The sequence below is a fragment of the Prinia subflava genome, chromosome 15 (assembly GCF_021018805.1).
Source record: "Prinia subflava isolate CZ2003 ecotype Zambia chromosome 15, Cam_Psub_1.2, whole genome shotgun sequence".
In the NCBI taxonomy this organism is placed as follows: Eukaryota; Metazoa; Chordata; class Aves; order Passeriformes; family Cisticolidae; genus Prinia; species Prinia subflava.
The window spans coordinates 9278926-9300636 of NC_086261.1; the positions used below are offsets into that span (position 1 = coordinate 9278926).

At 40.7% G+C, this 21711-nt stretch overlaps 1 protein-coding gene across 2 annotated transcripts in view; it reads right to left on the reverse strand.

Annotated features, from left to right (window-relative positions):
• Positions 1 to 19651, reverse strand: part of SH3GL3 (SH3 domain containing GRB2 like 3, endophilin A3) — a 41831-nt gene extending 22180 nt beyond the window's left edge. The window contains exon 1 of one of the 2 annotated variants that reach the window (XM_063412577.1): positions 19493 to 19651. In XM_063412577.1, the coding sequence (XP_063268647.1) occupies positions 19493 to 19537 (45 nt within the window). In that variant the 5' untranslated portion in view covers positions 19538 to 19651. Of the gene's footprint in view, positions 1 to 6263; positions 6323 to 19492 lie in introns of those variants that run through there. The other variant, XM_063412578.1, reaches the window with a different exon arrangement.
• Positions 19652 to 21711: the final 2060 nt, after the last annotated feature.

A 21711-nucleotide genomic window follows, 5' to 3' on the forward strand; every position in this document is an offset into this window, starting at 1 on the left:
CCAGCAGTGCACTCCAGGCACTCTGGGATCCAGCAAGCCCTGACACGCACTGGTACATACAGGAAGCTGAGCAATGACAGCAGTCCCCACTGATGGCAGAGTTTCAGCAGACAATCCAGATACATCTCACCATCCATGATGTCTTTAGGCAAAACCCCCTCAGCAACCCATCAGCCAAGGTTCTACTTTCCCACTGATTGTGTGAGACACTCAGACCTATGCAGACAAGGATTTTTGCTGCTTTCAACTCTTTTATAAACAGCTGTGCTGTACCATTTAGTGTGAACTCTCCTAACTAAGATCAACTTGTATGAATAAGGACTGCTGAAGACACCGGGGTACATATCAGTGTATTTCATCAACTTAACAGCCTTTGCTAGGGAAACCCCATTAAAGAAAAAGGAAAATGCACAGATGCACAGAGCCCAAGAACATCACAAATAATGTCAGTGGTTGAGTAATGTGTCTTTTCTTGAAGAAGGACTTACACAATCCAAAAAAAAAAAAAAAAAAAAGGAAGAAAATAGTTTAAAAGGTTAGAAGGTTATTAGTAAAACAGCCTGATTTTATGTAGTCTAAACAGAAGATTCTGCCATGTGGGAGGATTATCACAACAGAATTTTTTCAAACAAGAAGGGCAGCCATTTCCACCAAGCCAATGAGTACACAAAGATCTGCCACACATTGTCTGTGATGTGGGTATCTGACCAGAGCTCTAAGTTCCCAGCATCCTTGCAATTCTTTCTGCTGACAGGAACTCGGGATGCATTAAACAGCTTTTGATTCCTGATTTTTCAAGAAAAAGAAAACAAAAAGGAAACAGACCTGAGTATATTAAAGGTCTCGGCAGATCAAAAAATTCTGTGCATGTGCTTTAGAAACTCATCATCTCTCAAGAAAGCAGTAAAAGATATAGTACCACCTCTTGGTCTCAGAAAAGGTCTACAATCAAATAGGTAAGATGAAGTACCTGGCATTAAACAACTAAGTCATCTGTAAAAACAGGCCAATATGCCAGACATGGTCCTGCATTTTATGAAAGTCAATAATAACACCTACTGAAAGATTTATTAATCAATTTGATATTTGCTATATCTGTTTAAAAAAAAATCATCTAATTTCTTTGACAGTGATACTGACAACTTACCACATATGATACCTGTGCTCTTCCTAGTGTATTTCTTGTATGTAACCTTTTGCCAGAATTAGGCACAAAATTACATATGGCTTGGTTTGGGTGTGTTTTTTATTAATTTAGTAACTGAATTCTAGCTCTGATACCGCTAAAAGTTGTTCTACAAATAAGTCTATGCCAGAAAGAGAATTTTAAGTAGGGTCAGGAATGCTGGGCACTTGATGTTCCTTAGTCAACACTCAAAATCCTGTACCCAGCTGATTTAGTCTGCACACAATCATGCAGCCTTTCAAATTAACCTTATTAACCAAATCCAGCCAAAGTATGTGTAAATATAGACTGTTTAATCTAGACTTACAAAGAAGTCTGCACATTGAAAAGGGTGCTGTCTCTTGCTCTAAGCAAGCATGTCCTTTGAAAGGTCTTAGCATATTTCAGAATATTTTATCCTCACGATGTAATGGACAGCCTCACCCTTTCTGTGACACTCCAAAGGTCTCGAGTGTCTCATGAAAAGCAAGCCCATGCTACTTGTGCTGCTTTTCCACATGTTTGGATTCCAGACTTTCTGCTCGCAGCAAGAGCTACTTTTAAGCTGCTGCTATAGCTTTGGCTGCTTCAGGAAACACAGGGAACAAATTCATACAGGCTGAAACCACACAATCAAGCTGCTAATACAACATTAACGTAGGGGAGGAACTAAAAGACTAAATACTTGAATTTGGGTTAAACTGACCTGACCTTGGCCACACAGTAAACAACTGCTAACTCTGAAATGAGAATGCCAGAGTCCCAGATTTTCACTCTTTGCCCTGAGGAATGAAGTCTTAAATAAAATATTCTATCTGTATTTCTGAGCAGACAAAACAAGGGAGAGTTATTTTTATGGGACACGAATTGTGAGTTGCACAATTTATTTATTATGGGAATACAATTTATTTATTGTGAGAATGTAATTCCAGATTTTGTCACGAAAATTAAGAGATGTACATTCTATGCAAGAGAGATTTTACTGTACACAGTCTGTAGAAAAGTCTTTATATCTATTTTCCATGTTAAAATAGATGTGACTAGATGATTTCAAGTTTTCAAATTTTGAATGATAACACTTAAATTCTGCAAAATGACATGTCAAAGGACATTCTTTTCCTTGCAGATCAGAAGGCCCAAGGATTAACAACTTTTTCTTTTGCTTCAACAAATACAGGCAAGTAATGAAAAACAAGAATAAAACAAAAAAATTATAGGAAAAGAAGGTACAAGCATAGAGGTATTTGTGAAATAATTCAGTGGTTGGAATGCCATTTCCTGCTGAATTTTATATGCTTTTTCTTCAAAATAATAGAATTAATCAACAGCTTTTATACACACACACATGTGCATATACACACTCCCATATTCCCTTGAGTAAGCCAAGAGGTATTAAAGACCTGGATGCTTTTGAACACCCCACCAAGTGCTTGTCTAAATCTCTAGGCATGTAAATACTTCTTAAGAGTCTGACCCAAGAGACTCATCAGAGAAGCACACAGGACTCAACACTGCCAAGATATGAGCTCTGTTTCATTTCAGATTCTAGTCATAAACAGCTGAGAGCAGCTAAACTACTACTACTGCATTACTATTACTTAATGTCTTCTTCTCAAGAAATATTTTGTCCTTGAGTTTTGTCTGGCACAGCAGAGCAAAGGCTTCTGTTATTTACATTCAAAAATAATTGCCAGATAGGTTGTGGGTATTTTCTTAATCAGCCTATACATCCAAATCATAGAACCAGCAGTATGCCTTAGGGCACATGCAGTTTAGGGCAGCTGCTGTGTATGGTCTACACTCACCACAAAGAGAACACTACAGAAATTGCCAATATTTAAACTATTGCTCGGCTATGGAGTTACCTGCACATGCTTGGACCCATCACTTTCTTGCAAATTACAATGTATATGGCAAGATCCACAGTACTGGGGCCTAATACATTTCAAACAGGATTAAGAATTCTGACAATCAGCAAATACTTTTTCACAAAACTAAGCTAGATGTTTAAAAAGTACACAAAAAAGTTGAATCCTCTTGAAACAAGGTAGACTTGCACAACAAAGCTCAGCTTGATGGCTCCTGCTTGGCAGCACTCTGCTAGAGCAAATGAAAAGATAATTTTTGCAAAGAAACACTGCATGATTACTTGTAAAGTAATGGCAATCCTACCTACCCAAAAGGCACATGTAATAATATTAAATTATACACAAAAGTCCCATTTTTACAGCATCCTTTTTTTTTGCAATGAATGCACTGATTTCTTCCAGGAGTCCACTACATGCCTCCTTTTGTTACTTCTCAAATCTCAGTGCTTTGCACTTGCAAAATTCGCTCAAGCTGGCACTTCTCTCACCAGTGTGACCGGTGCCAGAGTTTGCAAAAATGAAGTTTTAAAGGAAATCATGGCAGATATTACTGCTTTTGAAAGAATATTTAATACTCCATAATAATTTAATTGCAAGTCCTATTTAAAATATTAGCACTTTAATTTCCTGTATTTCATTTGTGAACCTATTTGAATTTAGCTCTATTTTCAAAGAGGTTTTCTACAATTTTTTCTTTTAGCCTGAGGATCCCAGTTTCAGAGCCTCTGGTGAGAGGTGGCCCGAAGTTGTACCAACCATCACAATTCAGAGACTGGAGAAGAGCTACAGGAATGGCAAGCAATCCCTGGCAAGAAGGGATGGCAGCAATTCAGAGCATTCCCCAAGCAGCCACTACCAGCCGGGTTCCCAGGGTCCCAGTGACAATTTAAAGACTCCTGAAACTCCTCTGCACGGCTGAAATACAAACACTGCTTGCCTTCCTGGGAGAGAGACGGCAAAACTGATGCTCCTCTGGCCCATCAAGGTTAAATCAATGCCACAGGTTCAAATACCAGGACAAAAGCTGCTCTTTGTTAGGGTATCATCATTTCTGAGATTGAGAAAGAGTTTGGCTCAGTGCTCAAAAACTGAAACAAGAAGGGAAGGATAGAGCAAGGAAATGACTTTGCTACTGCCACTGATTGTATTCGCCCCAGCTCTGTGCCAGGGCAGTCAGCTCTGTTCAGGCTCTTACCTCGTGCCTCAGGTTTTCCTGGCAGTGCTCTGGGTGTGCTCACCTCACCTTGCAGCACACAAGGGCAGAGCTGTCACTCTCACCCATCTCTTGAGTATTTCTACTAAGCTTTTTAAGTTTTCTCTCTCACGGAGACATTAAGGCAGCTATGCATCCTGAGAAATGTTGTTTTCTCCTCATTTACTCATCACTGGTATCTTAGCACCTTTCCTTTTTCATCTTAGTCTCTTTTCACTAGCACTGCTTCCAGTTAGTTTGTTTTTCTCTCAGTTGCCTCATCCCCCATTATCATTTACCTCTCTTTGCCTTAGGTTCCTTTCAGTTTCTGTTTTGTTCTAATCTAACACTTCTCTCCATCTCTGCTGGATGCATGGCCTGCTCAAAACCTGAGCAAATCTCATACACACACACACTTTTTCCAGAAGAAGGTCTTATCATGACATTTGTCCAACGCTCAGCCCAACTCAGAGGGACCATGAATTGTCCAGCTGTTGTTTCATTTTTCTTGCATAAGGGTCAAGAAAAATCTTCCCACGGCTAGGAGCAGTGGCTTGATAAACTGTTAAGAGAAATGACACTTAGGCAGGAAATGAAACATTTTAGAATGACCAGTTACTTTGTGCATCTCTGGATGATAAAAATTCTTTCAGCCTTCCATCCTAAATATTCTCTCTCACGAGCCAGCCTCTCCTTCCCTTTTTCCTGCTAGTGTCTCTTTTCTGTTCCCATCAAGAGATGCATGTACTTTTGTTCTCCTCAGTGCTCTGTTCAGGAGCCATTTATGGGTACACTCTCATGTTCTTTTATCAAAGTACAAGACTGGTTTATCCTGGTAATTTATAATTTCAGCTCAAGGTTAAAAGAATAAAGAGTCTTAGGACAGAAATACTGTAAAGAACAGCCAAGAGAAGATCATGTACTTGCTGTTATTTTGAGAAACAGAAAATAACAAAAGGGGCAGGAAGAAAACAGCCAGAAAGAGATAAAACTACCTTTGCTTTCAAGTACAGTTGCAATAAACCTTTCCTTGAAAGCCCACTTTCTATCAGCTTTGCTTCCTATCACATAGATATGCACCCTTTATGACTTCACATTTCATTAAATTTCACCTTCTGCCTTTAAATTGCAAAGGCACTTTCCCTCAGATGCCCGGACACCTGAACTTAAGAACACAACAGATAAGCATCAGCACTTGCACCGACTGTGCACACTTGCCAAATGGTTTATACAGTACTGACTGCCAGGCTCAGAAAATACAATACACCTTGGCTCTAAACCACCTGCAAGAGTAAAGGCTTTTGATTAGAAATCTCTCACTTAGACAAAATATCATCAGCATGTATTAAACCTTTCATTTTGTAAATGGGACTTGAGTCTCCTCCTGCCTTAGACCTGTCAGCAGCAAAACACTTTTTGATTTAAGCTTCAGGTGAGACCTACAGCTCTACCAGGTAAAGTTAAATATATGAGCTAGAAGTATACAGAATATTTAATGTAATTGCAGCAGAAAATGTTTAAAGGAATGTATTCCACCACTTAATAAACCTAAAAGGCTAAGTCCTTTCTCTTATAATGCATACAGTATTTGTTTTGAGATAACTTTCTTTACCAAGTTTTGTGAGAGAAAAATATTAAGCAATCAGTAATCACATGCAGATAATTATGGCAGGACCCTCAACTGTAGTTGTAAAAAGTGTCTTTTATTTGTTTCCCATAACATAGAGCAGCTTTTCTTTGCTTCCAAATTACACATATTCCTTATTCTTTTTAACCACTAGCACAGGGTTTAAACATTAGCCACTGAACAGTGTGAAAGGAAATGTGTTGTACATTTAAAGGAAAGAAGAGCAGCTGTCACAAAGCAGACGCTTGATTCCAGCCACAGAGACCTAGAACAATATCTCCATGGCAGTGGCCCAGTGCTTGCTCCAATAAAGAACAATTCAAACACAATTCTTCCCCCTCTGCTCCCCCATGGTCTCTTCACAAATGAGCTGGACCACCCACTGATTAATGGAACTTGTTATTAACTTACCCAGACAATCTGCTGCAGTAATATCATTATCCTGAAATTGGACTTTTACCTCTGGGTCCTACAGGCTCTTAAACCAGCTGAACTGGGGGACAGCCACTGCTTCTAGGTCTGTAATTCTGAGACACACAGCGATTGTCTAAAGTCTTAAATGCTTTAAACTTGAAATCCCTATCAGACTTGGCATCCTTCCCAGGTAACTACACTGGCTTTCTGAGTGTACCCACTAACACTGCAATTTTCACTTTAACTGCTTGACCACACCAGTGGGATGAAAAAGTAAGAAACACAGGCTTCACAAAGGCACTCCTAAACCACAGTGCTTTTACACTTGATGCCTTTGGTAGCTACTGAACTTTGGAGGCAGCAAAACCACTGAGAAGCACCTTCCAGAAACTGTGTCCATCCCATGGCAAACTCAGTTTTTCAGTACACATCACCTACTCCTCATCTATAAATCCAATTTGTGGCTAAATCCAGACAAAGTTCAACAACAACAAAAATAAAATTCCTAAATAAAGCCTTCATGTCTATGCCACTGCGTAAACCATGGAGCTGCAGTTACTCCCTCTCATGCTTTCTCCAGACTTGTTCCAATTCTCTGCACAGACAGATTTCCCACTGCCCTTTGATGACTTCAAATGTGGTCCTTCCAAGCAGCACTAAATGACCTTTCCTACCTACTGCAACTGTTCAGTCATAAACAATTGTTCTGCAGTATGCCCAAATAAAATACAGTTCTGAGGCCAGTATTTCTACATATGACAAAACAGCCACTCCAGTTTGACAACTATACTTAGTCTTAAATCAAATCTAAAAAAGTATCAAAAAAGGAGAGTAAGATACTGAACCCTAAGAAAAAGGAAGCAAATGGCACCAATCAAAGAGAGCATTAGCATGAGATGTACATATACCAGTGCAATGCTGTCTATGGGCTTAAATTAGATGCATATAGATATTGAAGAAAACCAGTATCATGGACAAAGGACAGTCTTGTCCATATATGAATCAAGTACAAGACTCTAGACTCTATAATGTGATTTTGCATTTCTATAGAGAGTGACTCATTTTGCACCAGGCGGTGACACATCACACTATTACTGAGCATTTATTCCAACTTGTCTGCTACAGCTATTCTTTAGCACATGTATTGTACAACAAAAACTACTTTGTACTGCAAAACCTTGAACTCTTCCTGACAAACCTCCACTGTTTCCTAAAGAGCTCAACAATGATGCTTACACATGCATTTATACATCTGGAAATTCAAAGTCATCATTATTGTCCACATCTCTAAGGGAAAGCATCTTTGTAAGAATTCAAATGTAATAAACTAACCTATCTAAATTTTTGGACACAGACACATTATTTGCTCTGCAAGCCTACTTAAAAAATGTAACAGTGTCAGAGTCAAGACTGAGTCTGGTTTTTATTCCATGGATTTTTATTCTAAACTATGGTCCTCCATCTCATTATATTGGCAGTTGCTTGTCCAGCCAATATAATGAGACAGGATGTGCATGAGAACTGCAGACAAGTGGAGGTAGTGGGTGCCTCCCACAGAGACAGCCCATCCTCCTCAGGGTGACCAGGACAAGCAGCACCTCAGTACCTGTCAGAACCATTTTCTGCTCTCTTTCAGCATCTTGTTTCAGGTACAACTGGGCAATATTCCACCCTGTTTCCTCTGCACGGAGAGGTGTTGGAGCTGTGTTACACACTGCGTGCATTCCGCTGGCTGTTACCACATTAACACTTCTTCCTCCCTCCACAGGTTCCCAGTGCAAAATTCCACTTGGCAGCAATACCATTCTCATTTGGCCTTAAAACAATCCCCCTTTCTGAAGTTGTTCCCTGTGCTTATGAGGAAGGTGTGGTTTCCTTTTGACATATTCATATATACCCACTGCGAAGATGAGAAAGGGTGATTGTACTATAAACCAAAATCCTTAAAATCAGAGATTTAAATAATCCCTTTACACATTTCCTTTCCAAATAATAGGAGAACCTTCCTTATTATCTTCTTACTCCTCACTCCTGTGTGATTAAAGATGTTTCTGTATTGGATGTCTCTTATGACTATATTTAAAAACTGCTTTTACATATGCTAATAAGTAATTGTCAAAGAAGTCCCTTAAAACGTTCTGTTTTGCCCAGAGTATTGTGAGCTCTGGTTAATCCACCTGAAAGCTGCTCACACATTGGAGCTGGGTTGATTTTGAGACAGATAAGCTGCCTTTAACAGCTTAGTGTGATCACAAAAGCACCCAGAGCTGACTCAAGGAGGTGGACAGGACCTTACCCTGAAGGCAGAGCAAGGCTACCACAGCCTGGATTTAGGGTGATGCAAGTCCATTGAACTTTATGCTGCACCTGATGGCATCCAGCTGTTAAATCTGACTGCACAAACACTGCTCCTGCACATGCAGTGGGAAGGTGTGGTACAATGAAGGGGTCTGACTTCTTTAATGCCCTCTCTGCCCTAAATCAGTACGCTTTATGTTACCTTGTCCATTCTGCTCACTTCATACTGAGTGATGCAATTGCCACCAGTCTAGTGAAAATCTATGCTCTGCCTTGTCCTAGAGAATGCTGGCATATTGTCAGTCATAGTTCTGGAAGAGAGCACTACTCTGATTCATAGTTCCTAAGAGTAATTGAATACACTTCATGTTCCCAGAACATTATGTGACCATTTCCAGCACAATGCCCTGGAATTAAACCCAGAAACTGGATCCTCCACTCTTTTCTCAGGTTAAACTACCCTAGCTTATTCAGGAAGATGGCTCCCACTGGCTCTTGCGAAAGTTAACATTAAATACATCACTGACTGTAGCACAGGCCCGAACTCAGGAGGGTCTAATCAGCTTTCAGCACAGACCTATCCACAAACATAAAGCTGTACAAGCATTTTACAACTTACTGTAACCATACCCCAGTGTGGCACCCTGTAGCTGGGTCCTGCATGAAGTCTGACTAGGTTAGAGTTGCTCTAGAATAGTCAATCCCACTCTTTTTCTGGGAGAGTAACATGCTGTTGTTGGTATTTCTTTCACACCATTTGAAATAAACAAACAAAAAATCCTAGTTTGTCAAATAGGAGAGATCAAGCAACATAAAGATCATAGCCTGCATATGTAGAACAAGAAATTGAAATCCTTAAAACATGCAAATATTTTTTCTTCTTAAAACATGTAACTGCACTGCATAATTCATGTCCACCCAATTGCCCTCTCCCGTTTCCACCACCAGAGATTTCTGCTTATTTCTCAGCTTTACTGAAAATCCATTCAAATACAAATCAGCTGATCTAAAAGTTCTTTTTATTTTTAAGGCTGAATACATTGGGCCATCTTATTAGCACACCAACCACTTACACATCTTCAATGCCCACATGCACAATTAGAAATATCACTTAAAACTGATGTCAGAGAGCCCTGTCAAAGAGCAGGGTAAGTCATGGATAACCTAATTCAATTTCTGTAAAGGCAGAATATACTCACATCACCTTTGCTGAAGTCACACCTATTCATTTACATTCAACACCAAAGCAGTTTATTTGAGTCTTAGTAATTTCTTGGCAAATAGTTTTAAGCACCAGTGCAGACTAACTACAGGAGAAATAGCACAGACAAGATGTGGGCATTTTTAACAGTGACTTACAGCTTTAAACTCAAAGTCTATGTATTTGGGCCAAATATTTTTAAACTTGTAAAAGTTCAAGAGCTCCTGACACTAAAAGATATGTTGCAAATATTTAGGAGTACTAGTTTTAAAAGTTACTATACAACTATATATTTACCTAAAGTAAAAATTTCTTTGGCAATGCCATTTAAAGTGACAGTTTTAGTGAATCCATTACCAGCAAAAATGTGGTCAACATCATTCACTACAGTGCCATAGGTGAGCTGTGCAGAGGAAGCAGATCAAGATTGTCAACAGAAGCTGTACACAGCCAGACACACCAACAGTCAAAACTTGTAATTTTAAGTTGATTTGCTTTAGAATTAACCTCACCTTAGCATGCAATTTCTCATCACCAGGTCTGCATGTTTATCAGCAAGTCTACTTTTTACGAATGAAAAGTGACAAATAATCTGTTTATTGCTCTTTCAGAAACTACTTTCCAGACAGTAATTCCTACAGAATCCCATTCTACACAATCAAGTTAGAAATTTGTCCTGCAATGTTATTAAACTACTGCTTACGTGTTTTAGCACTTCGACAAGCTGTATGGATTTTAAATCACTATAAAATGGACTGAGAACTCCTTCTCCTACCCTTCTTACTGCACATTATTTTGATTTAAATGGCACCATTCCTACTTATCTGAGCTGCCAGTCCTGTAGCTTCCTGTGCTTTTGGTACAGTGTGAAACACCCACATTCTTCTGCCACACAGTCAGTCCCCATTACTTGCTACTCAAGGCAATCCACCTGGTTCTGCTGTACCTGGATTGCACACTTTCATTTTGAATCAGCAAGCATTGTCTGTGCTGCTTGAGAGGTTTCTTTGTTTCTTTCTTTCTTTCTTTTTAAGGCATTTTAGTTCCCAGTTTTCCCAAGTCTAAGCTCACATCCAGCATCAGAGCACTGTGAAGCAAAACACTTTCAGTTCCTGGGTCTACTACAAATGCAACTGAATTTTTAATGGTCTTAAAAGTCTCATTCCTCAAATATTTTGAAAAATCCATCAGTGTGTTCCTAGCAGCGCTGCTGAGTTAGCTAGGATCCATGGAGGCCCTTAGAAACACTACCCATGGGAATAAAGAACTTAAGATATCTTACTCTTTGCTAATGCAACCTGTGCTCATCATGAGTTGGAAAACCCAAATGGAACAAACAAGTCTCAAGCACTTTCTTACGTCAGAAAGTTTGCAATAATCCAAGCTCCTTTCATTCACTTCAGAGAAAACCTCCATGTATGACAGCGAAAAGTGAAGGAAAACACCCACAAGCATCATTTCATTACTTTGTTCTCCATGACTAATTTAGAAAGGAAGTCGCTGTACATTTTGCTTTATTTTCGTAACTCCATTTCAAAACATGCCAGTGGTTTTAGACAGCAAGACATTGTTACACACAACACCACAAACTCAAATGCAATAGAGGGTAACAACTGGTGATAACAGGGCTCCTCAGCTCCATGTCTAAGAAAGACACACACTGTCCTGAATCTCCACAAGACACAATTCTTTCTAGCAGTTAGAGCAGCACTGCAGAAATGCACCACTGACTTCATCCATGGAGACAGAAAAGAACTTCCCTCAGCATGCACACAGAATTGACTTCCACTGTTATCAAATTAAACAAATGACAGAGAAAACTGAAATAATTTCCAAGGATAACTGACACACAGAATACAGACCCCTGCAGAATTCCCCAATGAGCTACAAAGCACTAGTGCAAATGAGGTCAAAAGGCTCTGTCCTTCTCTGGGGGGACACCTGGCTTTGCAGCAAGAAATTCCTACAAAAAAAGGCAGCACATCCATCAGCAGCAAAACAAGCCAGGTCCCATGAAACAAACCTTTAACCACAGCTGAAGAGATCTCTGAAGGGACACTTAATCATCAAACTCACAATGAAAATGCCACAATTGTTGCATTCTCCGTATAAAACAAGGCATTAATATGGCCCTTTGAATCCTAGGTAGTTACTACAACATACAGAGAAAAAAAGCAAGTAGGGATTATCCAGAAGCAAAAGCCATAGAATGATAAACAGTTAACCTTAAAGGTAAATAACAGTTGCTATGTTCCAGGGCCTCAGGCAGTCATCCAAGCAGATCACACCAAACACAGAATTCATCCTAACAATGATAAAATTATTATTTTCTTTGGAAGAAATTTCAGAAGAGCAGACTGGAACTGCTGATTCTGAATTGATGAAAGGTCTTTGATTACAAATTTCCTCATTTAATGGGTCTCCTTCTCCCCTCACCCTTCACACATCTACTGTGACCCAGATGCCAAGCTGGCAGGTGCTACATTCTCTGCGGGAAAGAAAGACAAAGCGTTCCCATGTCTGTGGCATTCTCTGACCACACAGATGGCACAGGCACCAAATTTCACTTTCTAGCTCTCTCAACAGGATTGCAAAAGGCAAAATCACAATTTTGAATCAAAACACTGACTTTGTGACTCCCAATCCAACATTTTGTTTATGGCACTGAGTACATTTCACACACACACACAGGCTCATTCTCTGCCAAGGAGATAGCATTACACAAAAATCCCAGTTTCTAAAAGATTGTTTGCCCATGCTAGACAGGTATTAAATACAGTAAAGGTAATTGAAAATACCACATTCAGCCATGCTAAACTTTCAGTCAGTGAAATTACAGCACCTTTATATGGAAACTTTAAGCCAAACTCGAATCTACATTTTGCATTTATTGATATATATATGCAAAATAAATTTTAAAAACAATATCTTTTTTAAAAAAACCCGCAGTGATTGGACATTGCATTTACAGTTAAAAAGCACATAATCTATTTTTGGTTCTGCCCCTGACCAGCTTTTTATCCTTGAACTCATGTCACTTTCTAGGACCACATTTATTGGCATCTGTAAGAAAAAGAATGAGAACAGTAAGACCTATCAGTATTTGCAACACACTCACAAGGGAATAAAGGGGCTGTTACTACTTAGGATTATTGGTTTTATATTTGGACTAGGACTTGGTTTTTATATTTTATTTCTTTTTTTTTTTTGCTTGGTTAAGAAAAAATTTTTTTAAATATTTTCTCTACTTTTTCACCTTAGATCTGTAGTCTAACTGCATAAGAACAGAGACACTGGCAATCATAGAAAACAGAATTTCAGAACCCCTAATTTCCTTTGAGTGCTGATTCTTAAATCATGTTAACCAGACTAATTTCACTATAGTCATTACAGTTCATTAAACACAACTACAGTATCAAAAATCCACCTTAATTAGGGTAGTAAAGAAACAGAATTTATTCTCTTCAGAGGCTTGGCATTGTCCTTTGAATAGCAAATAAGGCCAAGTTATTTTTGTGTTTCATGTGCGCAGCTGCTGCTATCTGAGATGTTGCAGGAAATTAATGTATATTCTCCCATCAATGCTTGAAACTCTTAGTAACTTTGTTAACAGAAACATGTACACAGTGAAAAGACACTAGGGCTGTAGAAAATCGAATTGAAGGTGTAACCTGACATTTGAATAGCTCTTTTCTAAGTGGACTTGTGAAAAGCATTGTTAAAACCCACAGCTTCAATTCCCAACCAGTCATAAAACTCCAGCAGTGCCTTCCTCTCCATGAACAGAAAAGAGAGCAACAATGAGAACTCAGCACAATATAGAATTAGACTATGGCAATAAACTGAGGCGAAAGTGGCATTAACATAAACAGAAGCGTTTTGTCCCTAATAACATTATAAGACCAAGTCTGGGTTTTATATGGTTTTTACAGAAGCCATGAAGAATAGGATATATTTTATACTTGAATTACATGTGTGTTTACAGAAAGTGCAGGCGCACTGTAACTTGAAGTAACTCCAAGTGCTGCTAAAGAAAATCTCAATGCAGTGCTGCTGCTGCTGGGTTTCACTTGGCTGCTTGTTTTTGAGCATTGCAGGGTCCTCAGGAGCCTGCACTGCAATGCATTACCCAGCATGTGCCGCAGTGACTCAGGCAGCAGCAGGAGCTTGGATGGAGTGCCAGCTCTCACTCGAACTTTCAGGATGCCTGTGTAAAACTCTACAGCAAAGCCAAGAGGCTATAAAAGGAGATGAATTCAAGGAGAAAGTTCAGCTCTCATTCTATTATGCCATTCTCTATTCTTTTGTAACCAGCCATTCAGACTTCCATATATAAATATTTTATGTGTAAAATATAAATGACCTCCTTCCAAATTGCAGCTGCATCTCCGCTAGGTTTCCAAGTTACTGCGTTATGATCCTCTCTTGCAGGCTTTGGGAGCTGCTTTGTTAAAGGCTGCAGAGCACATGACCTCTACCTTCTGCTAACTTGTACATATGCTAACTAAAGCACTCAGTTTCTTTTTGCTACTGCCAGGCTACCTTAGCAGCTGATAAATACAACTGTAGAAGTACAATTATTCATTTAAAAACATATCAGACAAGAAACTAAATTGTAATGTCCTTTTCACCACAATCCTTCTTCCACAATTCTGTAAGATTTGAAGAAAAGCAAATCCAATTATCTAATAAAAACTAGGAAAAGAACAGAAGCTTTCTCTGTACTACTGTCATGGATTTGTCATACCCAATTCACACTGGCTGTGAAAGGACAGTCTCTCTAACAGACTGTATGACAACAGCTTACAGTCCTAGGAAATAAATATAGCTGGATGGAGGCAATAAAGTTTCCTTTCATGTACCACTGTCAAGTTCGGGTTGTCTTTGTATAAAGTTTACCAAAGTACTTCCTTTGCTATCAAGCACTTGTGTAATTGAAGTTTTTTGTGTATCAACTCAATGTCAACATGGACTTTAAAAAAGGTTTAAATGTTATGTCTAGGCTAGTATCTACAATATAACAGAAAAGAAAAATAGTCTAGAGAACCAAAAAAGGGGAAAAAAAAAAATCACCAGAAAACACCACCACCACCCCTAACAACAAAATCCAATCACACAACTTATTCTGTCTGGGGAACAAGGTGGTCTTCATTCTGATCTGGTCTTCACGCCAATAGATTGGATCAAAATGCCCCAGAAATCAATGGAGAAAAAGCACAAATCTGGGAGATAGGAAGCAGCATCCCTGCAACTGTTGGTAATGGCTGAAAGTTTTAAAAAGATTAAAAACAAAAAAAAGGCCATTTAAAAATGCTACAAAAAATTGCAGCACTTGAAAAGACAAATGCCATTTGGGATACATAAGAAATCAAAACACAGAGCATATTATTATATATTTATTACACTAGTTTAAATCACTTTCCGAAAGCAAAATGTAGCAACAGATTACGGTTGTTTTGGTTAGAAAATCTGCTTCCCTTTAGGCTCTATCTATAGACAATAGAACCAGATTCTGGTTCACACTCTCTTGGAGCCTCTCTTTCTTCACTGAAAATAGGAGAAGGTTTAAGAACCCAGCCTGCACAGGCTGCAGAAGCTGTTAATGACCACATTACAAATAAGACATTCACAATAATTGTGAATATTGGCAATTCTGTTTCCTCAGAAAAGCATTACTTTCCACTACCTCTGAGAAACTAAGCCTGAGAAATACAAAATGAATAAGCTGTTGAGAATGATACTACTTCTATACACAGCCTTCAGCTACAACTAATTAAAAAATACATATTTAAAAAAATGTGTGAATTCAAACTCAACAGCAGATTTCCTATGCCAGTATCACGACTGAGCTTTCAAAACACCCTAAGGGAGTGAGGTTCTGAGCTCAGCAGCCTCCAAATCCTTTGAAAAAATCACACATCTTTTCCAGGGATCCTAGCCTGGCTGCAGTTTTAGAGCACAGCAGAAATCAGAAATGCATCTGACACCTATCAAGGCTTTCTTATTCACTCTCTGCGCTTCCTGCTTTCCTAAACTCTAAAAATACTCCCAGTAAGCACCAGAAGATGCAGTCCTCCCACCACCTGGGCTATCCCACATGCACAGCCACCACGAGAACAAGATCTGCAGAACCAGCAGGCAGAGATACACACACCTACCTCAAAAGCTGTCAAACTGAAAACAGGAAAACAGATCACATCTGGCAGAGGCTCAAGTGACAGGACAAAAACTCTCATTGCAAACACAACTCCACAAAACTTAATTTAAAAATTTATATATGAAAATACATTAAGAAAAATAAGCTGAATTTCATGGGAGTTGCACATGAATTAATCAGCCCTGAGAAACAGCCTGCCCTTGCTTATCAGCCAGTGAGAGGTGGTAAGACACTTCACAGGTTCTGCTTGGTATTTAATGAGTTATACTCAAGAAATCATGACTGATAATTAATGGAGAGAATGGAAGTGATCCTCATTTCAGGCCACTTTCAATTAAAGAGCTTCAATTTAAACTTATAACCTAAGTAGAAAGCATAGTAAAGACAATTCTAATAACGTGAAGGGTGTTATCACTACGTAACAGACACACAAACTTTGAGATACATCCAAGCTTTGGGACTATCCATTCTACAACACCAGGGCAAGCAATCATTAGGGGACAGATAATGGAGTAGCACTGCAGCTTTATATATTGGAATGTACAGAAAAACAGCTCAAACTCGACTGGGGTACAGATCTCACTGCAGTAAATACAGCAGACACTGTAACACAAGAGTTGTCTTCTAGATCTCACTGCCTGACACTTCAGTGCAAACCAACAAACATGCAGTTTTCAGTGGAAAACAACCAAACAATTGGGTAAAAATTTCCAGGGGAAAACTATCCAAACACTTCTTGTGAACTGCTGGATTACAAACAGACAGACCCATGGTGACTTTTTACTACACCAACCAAGTTTGCAGTAGCTTGTCATGCCTGATTTTGGCAAGGGCATTAGTAACCATAAAAAGTTAGCTGCTGACCTTTCATAAAGCAAACACTCATTTACTTAAGTATAGGTTCAGACAAACCAAGCTGACAAGCACCAGAAAAATATCCCAGAAACCTCAACCACGTGTATAAAATCATAAGTAATTTTTGTTTTCCTACACTTAGAATTTAAGCCTACACACAAAAGTGATCACCACTAGTCAACACAAAAGCTGTACATAAAGATACACAGGCTTTTTGCAAGAACAAAACTGATAATGCAGTTCTTTTGCAGAAAAGTTTAGTCGTTTAGTAAGAGTAAACAGCATATAGAATAACTCAAGTTATTTTACTTATTCTTTTTATAACTATGAATCTATACTACTCTATATTTCATCTAGAATTGTAATTTATTTCCATTGAACAGAAGTCTATTCTAGCATGGAAATACTACATATGTGTCTTGTCACTTTTTTGATATTTATTCACATTTCTGAATGAACTGTTAAATACAGACTGTCTTAATACACTTGCTTCAGCCTTCAGATGTTTTTGTCCTTAGGTTCTGTCAACTTTCAAATATTATTCTTATTCCTCAATCACATGTCCTGACAGTAGTCCCACTCCCTCCAGTATTCCTCAATGTCCTCTGGGACATTTGCCAGTTTTTGTCATCTGCCCCCATTCTCCTTTGGGAACACTAAAGGAATTAATTTCACTCTTTCCCCAAGCAATGCCTGTCTCTGCTGTTAACAGTTACCACTGGCACCTTTCATCCACTAAATACACAAAGGTCTATGTCTCCTTAAGTGATCCCACAATACTTGGAAATTTAACAAAGCTTCTGTAGAGAAACCTCTCATGCTCTGCATTTGCTTGCTTAAGCATTTTGTAAAAGAATTCTTCTAAAAGATGGAATCCCAATGTTTCCATTTCTCATATTCCATCTTATTTTTGTTAGTTCAACAGTTTATACATCTAGGCATGGCTGTGTCACTGTGTCAGAGATAAGCAGTTTCATTGTTTAGACATGCCTGTTTTGATCCAGTATATATATGCTATTTCTTCTGTTATTTTCCCACTTGGATTTTGCCCAACATCTTATCTGAATTCTTACAGAATGAGCTCTTAAGAAGTGTCTGTTACCTTATGTATGGGGAAAAAAAATTAAAAGAAGACATCCAGTATCTTATTCCTTATTCCTTTACTAATTGCCTAGTAAACACATTTCCACAACAACTGACTGTTTCAACTGATTTAAAATTTCTTCCTCAGTTCTGCATTTAAAAATAAGTTGAAATTTTACCTTTGATGCACCCTGAGAAGGAATCTTGCAGTTCCTTACTGTATTGAATATTGGAAGTCATACCACAACTTTCCAATAAATGCAGTCAAATTCAATATATTCTACAGCTCCTTTCTGCCATTACTACTGCCTTTATCAGATCACATCCATCCTTTTGTTTGTTTGTTTACCTGACATCTGGGCAGGATTAAGTAACCTGCACTGTTACCAGTTGCTAGAGGAGAGGATTCTTGCTGTGGTTACCTCTCGAACTTCCTCAGTTAAGTATCTGCTGCTTCCTGAGTTACAAGCTCAGTACAGCAAAGGCTGCATCACTTACAGCATATCAGATGCAAAACAAGCCAAAATCTTTAATGAATTGTCCTTGGATTTGTTTACTGGTCCAGCATTTTCTCAAAGGAACAGTGAAAGTTAACTAAAAGATACCAATTCACAACATTTGTCAGGATCAGTACATTCCATGAAAGACAGCACACTACTGAAACATTAGATACAAATATTTAGCATCTCTGTATCCAAACAAAGTGCAGATTCTGCACTTGGGCTGCTGACAAGCTACATAGCTGAAGGAAGACCCAGAAAGATGACAGCCAAGCATTCAATGAACCTTTATTTTCTTCACTCTCACCAAGACAAGAGCAGTAGTCGCATTTTACTGAATAGGTTACACAGTCACTAATTTCAATATTACCATTATCATGAATGACAGCCAGCAGAAATACAGATCTCTTTGACTCAGAACGAGCTAGCAAAGCAGCTGAGACATCCAAAAACCTTCAGTGGAAGAATCCCACTGCAGCCACATCCTGAAGCCCCCACATCAACGCAGGGTTTGGCACCATCCTGCCATGGAACTCAACCAGTCTACCTGCTTGGCAGAAAGGCGTTTCCCACTTAAACCAGCTATTAAAGCAAAGCACATTTAAAAGAGAAAAGAGATAAAGGGGTCAGAAGGAGATGAAGATTCACTCTAGAGAAGATAGAGTAGAGCATCCAGAAAAGGAGGGAAAACTCTAGAAACATCTGATACCCTCTACAGGACAAATACATGGCATTCCAGGTAGGATAATAAGCCAGCAATTCGTGGAAGATCAAAACAATGAACTCTTTAGGGGAAAGCTGGTACCATACAGGCTGTAGCTTTAACTGAGGCCTCAACACGAACCCATCACTAAATAACAAATGTTAACAACTAAAGGAAAGATCTGAAGCCCCAAGCAAAAGAATGGTACGGGCAACCTTCTCTTGTGAGAACAGCACAGGAAGCTGACAAGCAAAACCACGGGCACAGGACCCGGAGGTAACGCTGAAGGAAACACTCCCCGCGGGTGCCAGGGTGATGCTGCCACAGCCGGAGGAGGGACCCGCCGCCTCGTGCGGGAGCGGGCACCGGGCGCACCGCCCGTCAACAGCAGATCCCGCCCGGGCCCCGCCGCGGCCGCGGCCCCCGTACCTGGCTGGCTTTGTGAAACTGCTTCTTGAGCCCCGCCACCGACATGGTCCCGCCGCCGCTGCCCCGCGGCCGCCCGGGCCCAGGGCCGCCCGCGCCCGGCAGGTCCCCGCGCCCGGCCCGGCCTCGCGCTGCGCCGCCCGCGCGCCGCCGCGAGCATCGCCCTCCGCGCGCCCCGCCGCCGCCGCCCCATTGGCCGCCGCCCGGCCAACATGCAAATAGTAGCGGCGACGGCGCCCGCCCATTGGCCACTCGCGGGAATATGCAAATAAGAGCGCTGGGAGACGCCCACGCTGCGCTGTCGCATGGAGACAGCGGCGGGAGCCGGGCGGGGGCTGCGCTGGCCCAGTGAGGGCACGGCGCCGGCGGGGAGCACCGCCCGGGCACCCACAGGGCACCCACAGAGCTCCCTGCCTGAGGGAAGCACCCACAGGGCGCCCACAGGGCACGCACAGAGCTCCCTGCCTGAGGGAAGCACCCACAGGGCACCCACAGGGCACCCACAGAGCTCCCTGCCCGCGGGGAGCGCCGCCCGGTCACCCACAGGGCACCCACAGAGCTCCCTGCCTGAGGGAAGCACCCACAGGGCATCCACAGAGCTCCCTGCCCGCGGGGAGCGCCGCCCGGTCACCCACAGAGCTCCCTGCCCGCGGGGAGCACCGCCCGGGCATCCACAGAGCATCCACAGAGCTCCCTGCCTGAGGGTATCACCGCCCGAGCGCCCACAGGGCATTCTGCCTGTGGGGAGCACCGCCCGGGCACTAACACGGCATCCCGCCGGCAGGGAGCACAGTCCCCGCACCAAAAGGCCAGTCAGCTGCCTGGTTTCATCTGTCTTATTTCCAGTAAAGCTGAGAATGTCTCATTATGGGTCTGTCTCATCTCTTGTGGTCCAACGTAGCATCTCTGTCTGAGCTCATTAACCTCGGGTCTATTATTGTAGGTGGTAATTTAATTATAGCTCTGAAAACATGAAAGCTCTTGCAGCAGTGCAGAGCACACCTGGCTGGTGCTGTGCACCAGGAAAACTCCACTTGGCTGTGTGACTCCATACCTGCAGTGCTGCTGCTCAGGGTTCCAAAGGGCACAGTCTCTCACTCAGAAGAGCAGAGAGACTAGAAAGAGCTCTGCTGAAAGGACGTTTTAGTTGTATGGTTGGTTGTTATATGAGGGATTTATCGATGATATACTGAAATATTACTGTGTATCAGGAATGTGCTGATAAAAATTGAAGATGTGTTTCTACCTTCATGGTAAAGCAATTCCAAGCAATGCTTAGATTCTGCGGAAGATAAGCTCTGTGATAATGCTGCCTGTAAGGATACTTGGGAGTTATGATTCAGCTGAAACTTATGCAGGGACCTGGGGAGCAGTTCAGAGATAAGCTTTGCTGGCTGCAGCAGGGCTCTCTGTTACTCACTGTCATGCTCACTGCATTTTGATTGGGTTGGGAGAGAAAGACATTTTCAGAGTGTGTTGGAGTTATTTCTTTAGAACAGCAAAGAAGAAAAAATAAAATAACTTTCATACTAGTTGTCACACTGTAATTTGGGAGAAAGGAATCACTGTTCCCACTTCTTAGAAAAAATTACTATACCACTAAGAAACAAAGTGTAAAGACAAACACATTAATGAGTTAAGGATCTGGCTGTTACTTGACAAAGGACTCTCTGTAGAGGAGAGGCAGAAGAGAAAGCAAAGAGGAGAGCACCAGACTACATTTGCTCTGGAAGACAAACTGTTAGGTGAAGTCCTTCAGGTTTTTGGAAATGTTTGAAAGAAGCCTGCCATCACCATATTATCTGGTGCCACCTGTGTCTAGGGAAAGAGCATTTTTGGCCTCCTCACAAGTAAACATGATTACACCACAGACACCTGATTTCAGCAGTTGTTTCTCCTCCCTAATTGAAACTGGCAGCAGGATATTAACTGTCAGGGCCAAATCAGTTATGGCTTAAATTAGTGACACATTTCTAGACATCTCAGGTGAGGAAATAAGGCCTAAACTAGGATACTTGAGCTCCATAAAAGGGATTAAAGCAAACTCTTACTGTTCTAAGGAATTAGGGAGACAAGGCAGCTTTGGCTAATCTTCGGCTTTAGGAACAGCTGGACCAGAGCAAAGAAGGAAGGAGTTTGAAATAAATCGCTGTGGAGGGGAATGAATGGATTATGGAGTTGCTCTGGCTGTTAGCTGTAAAATTGGATTAGATAAAGAACTT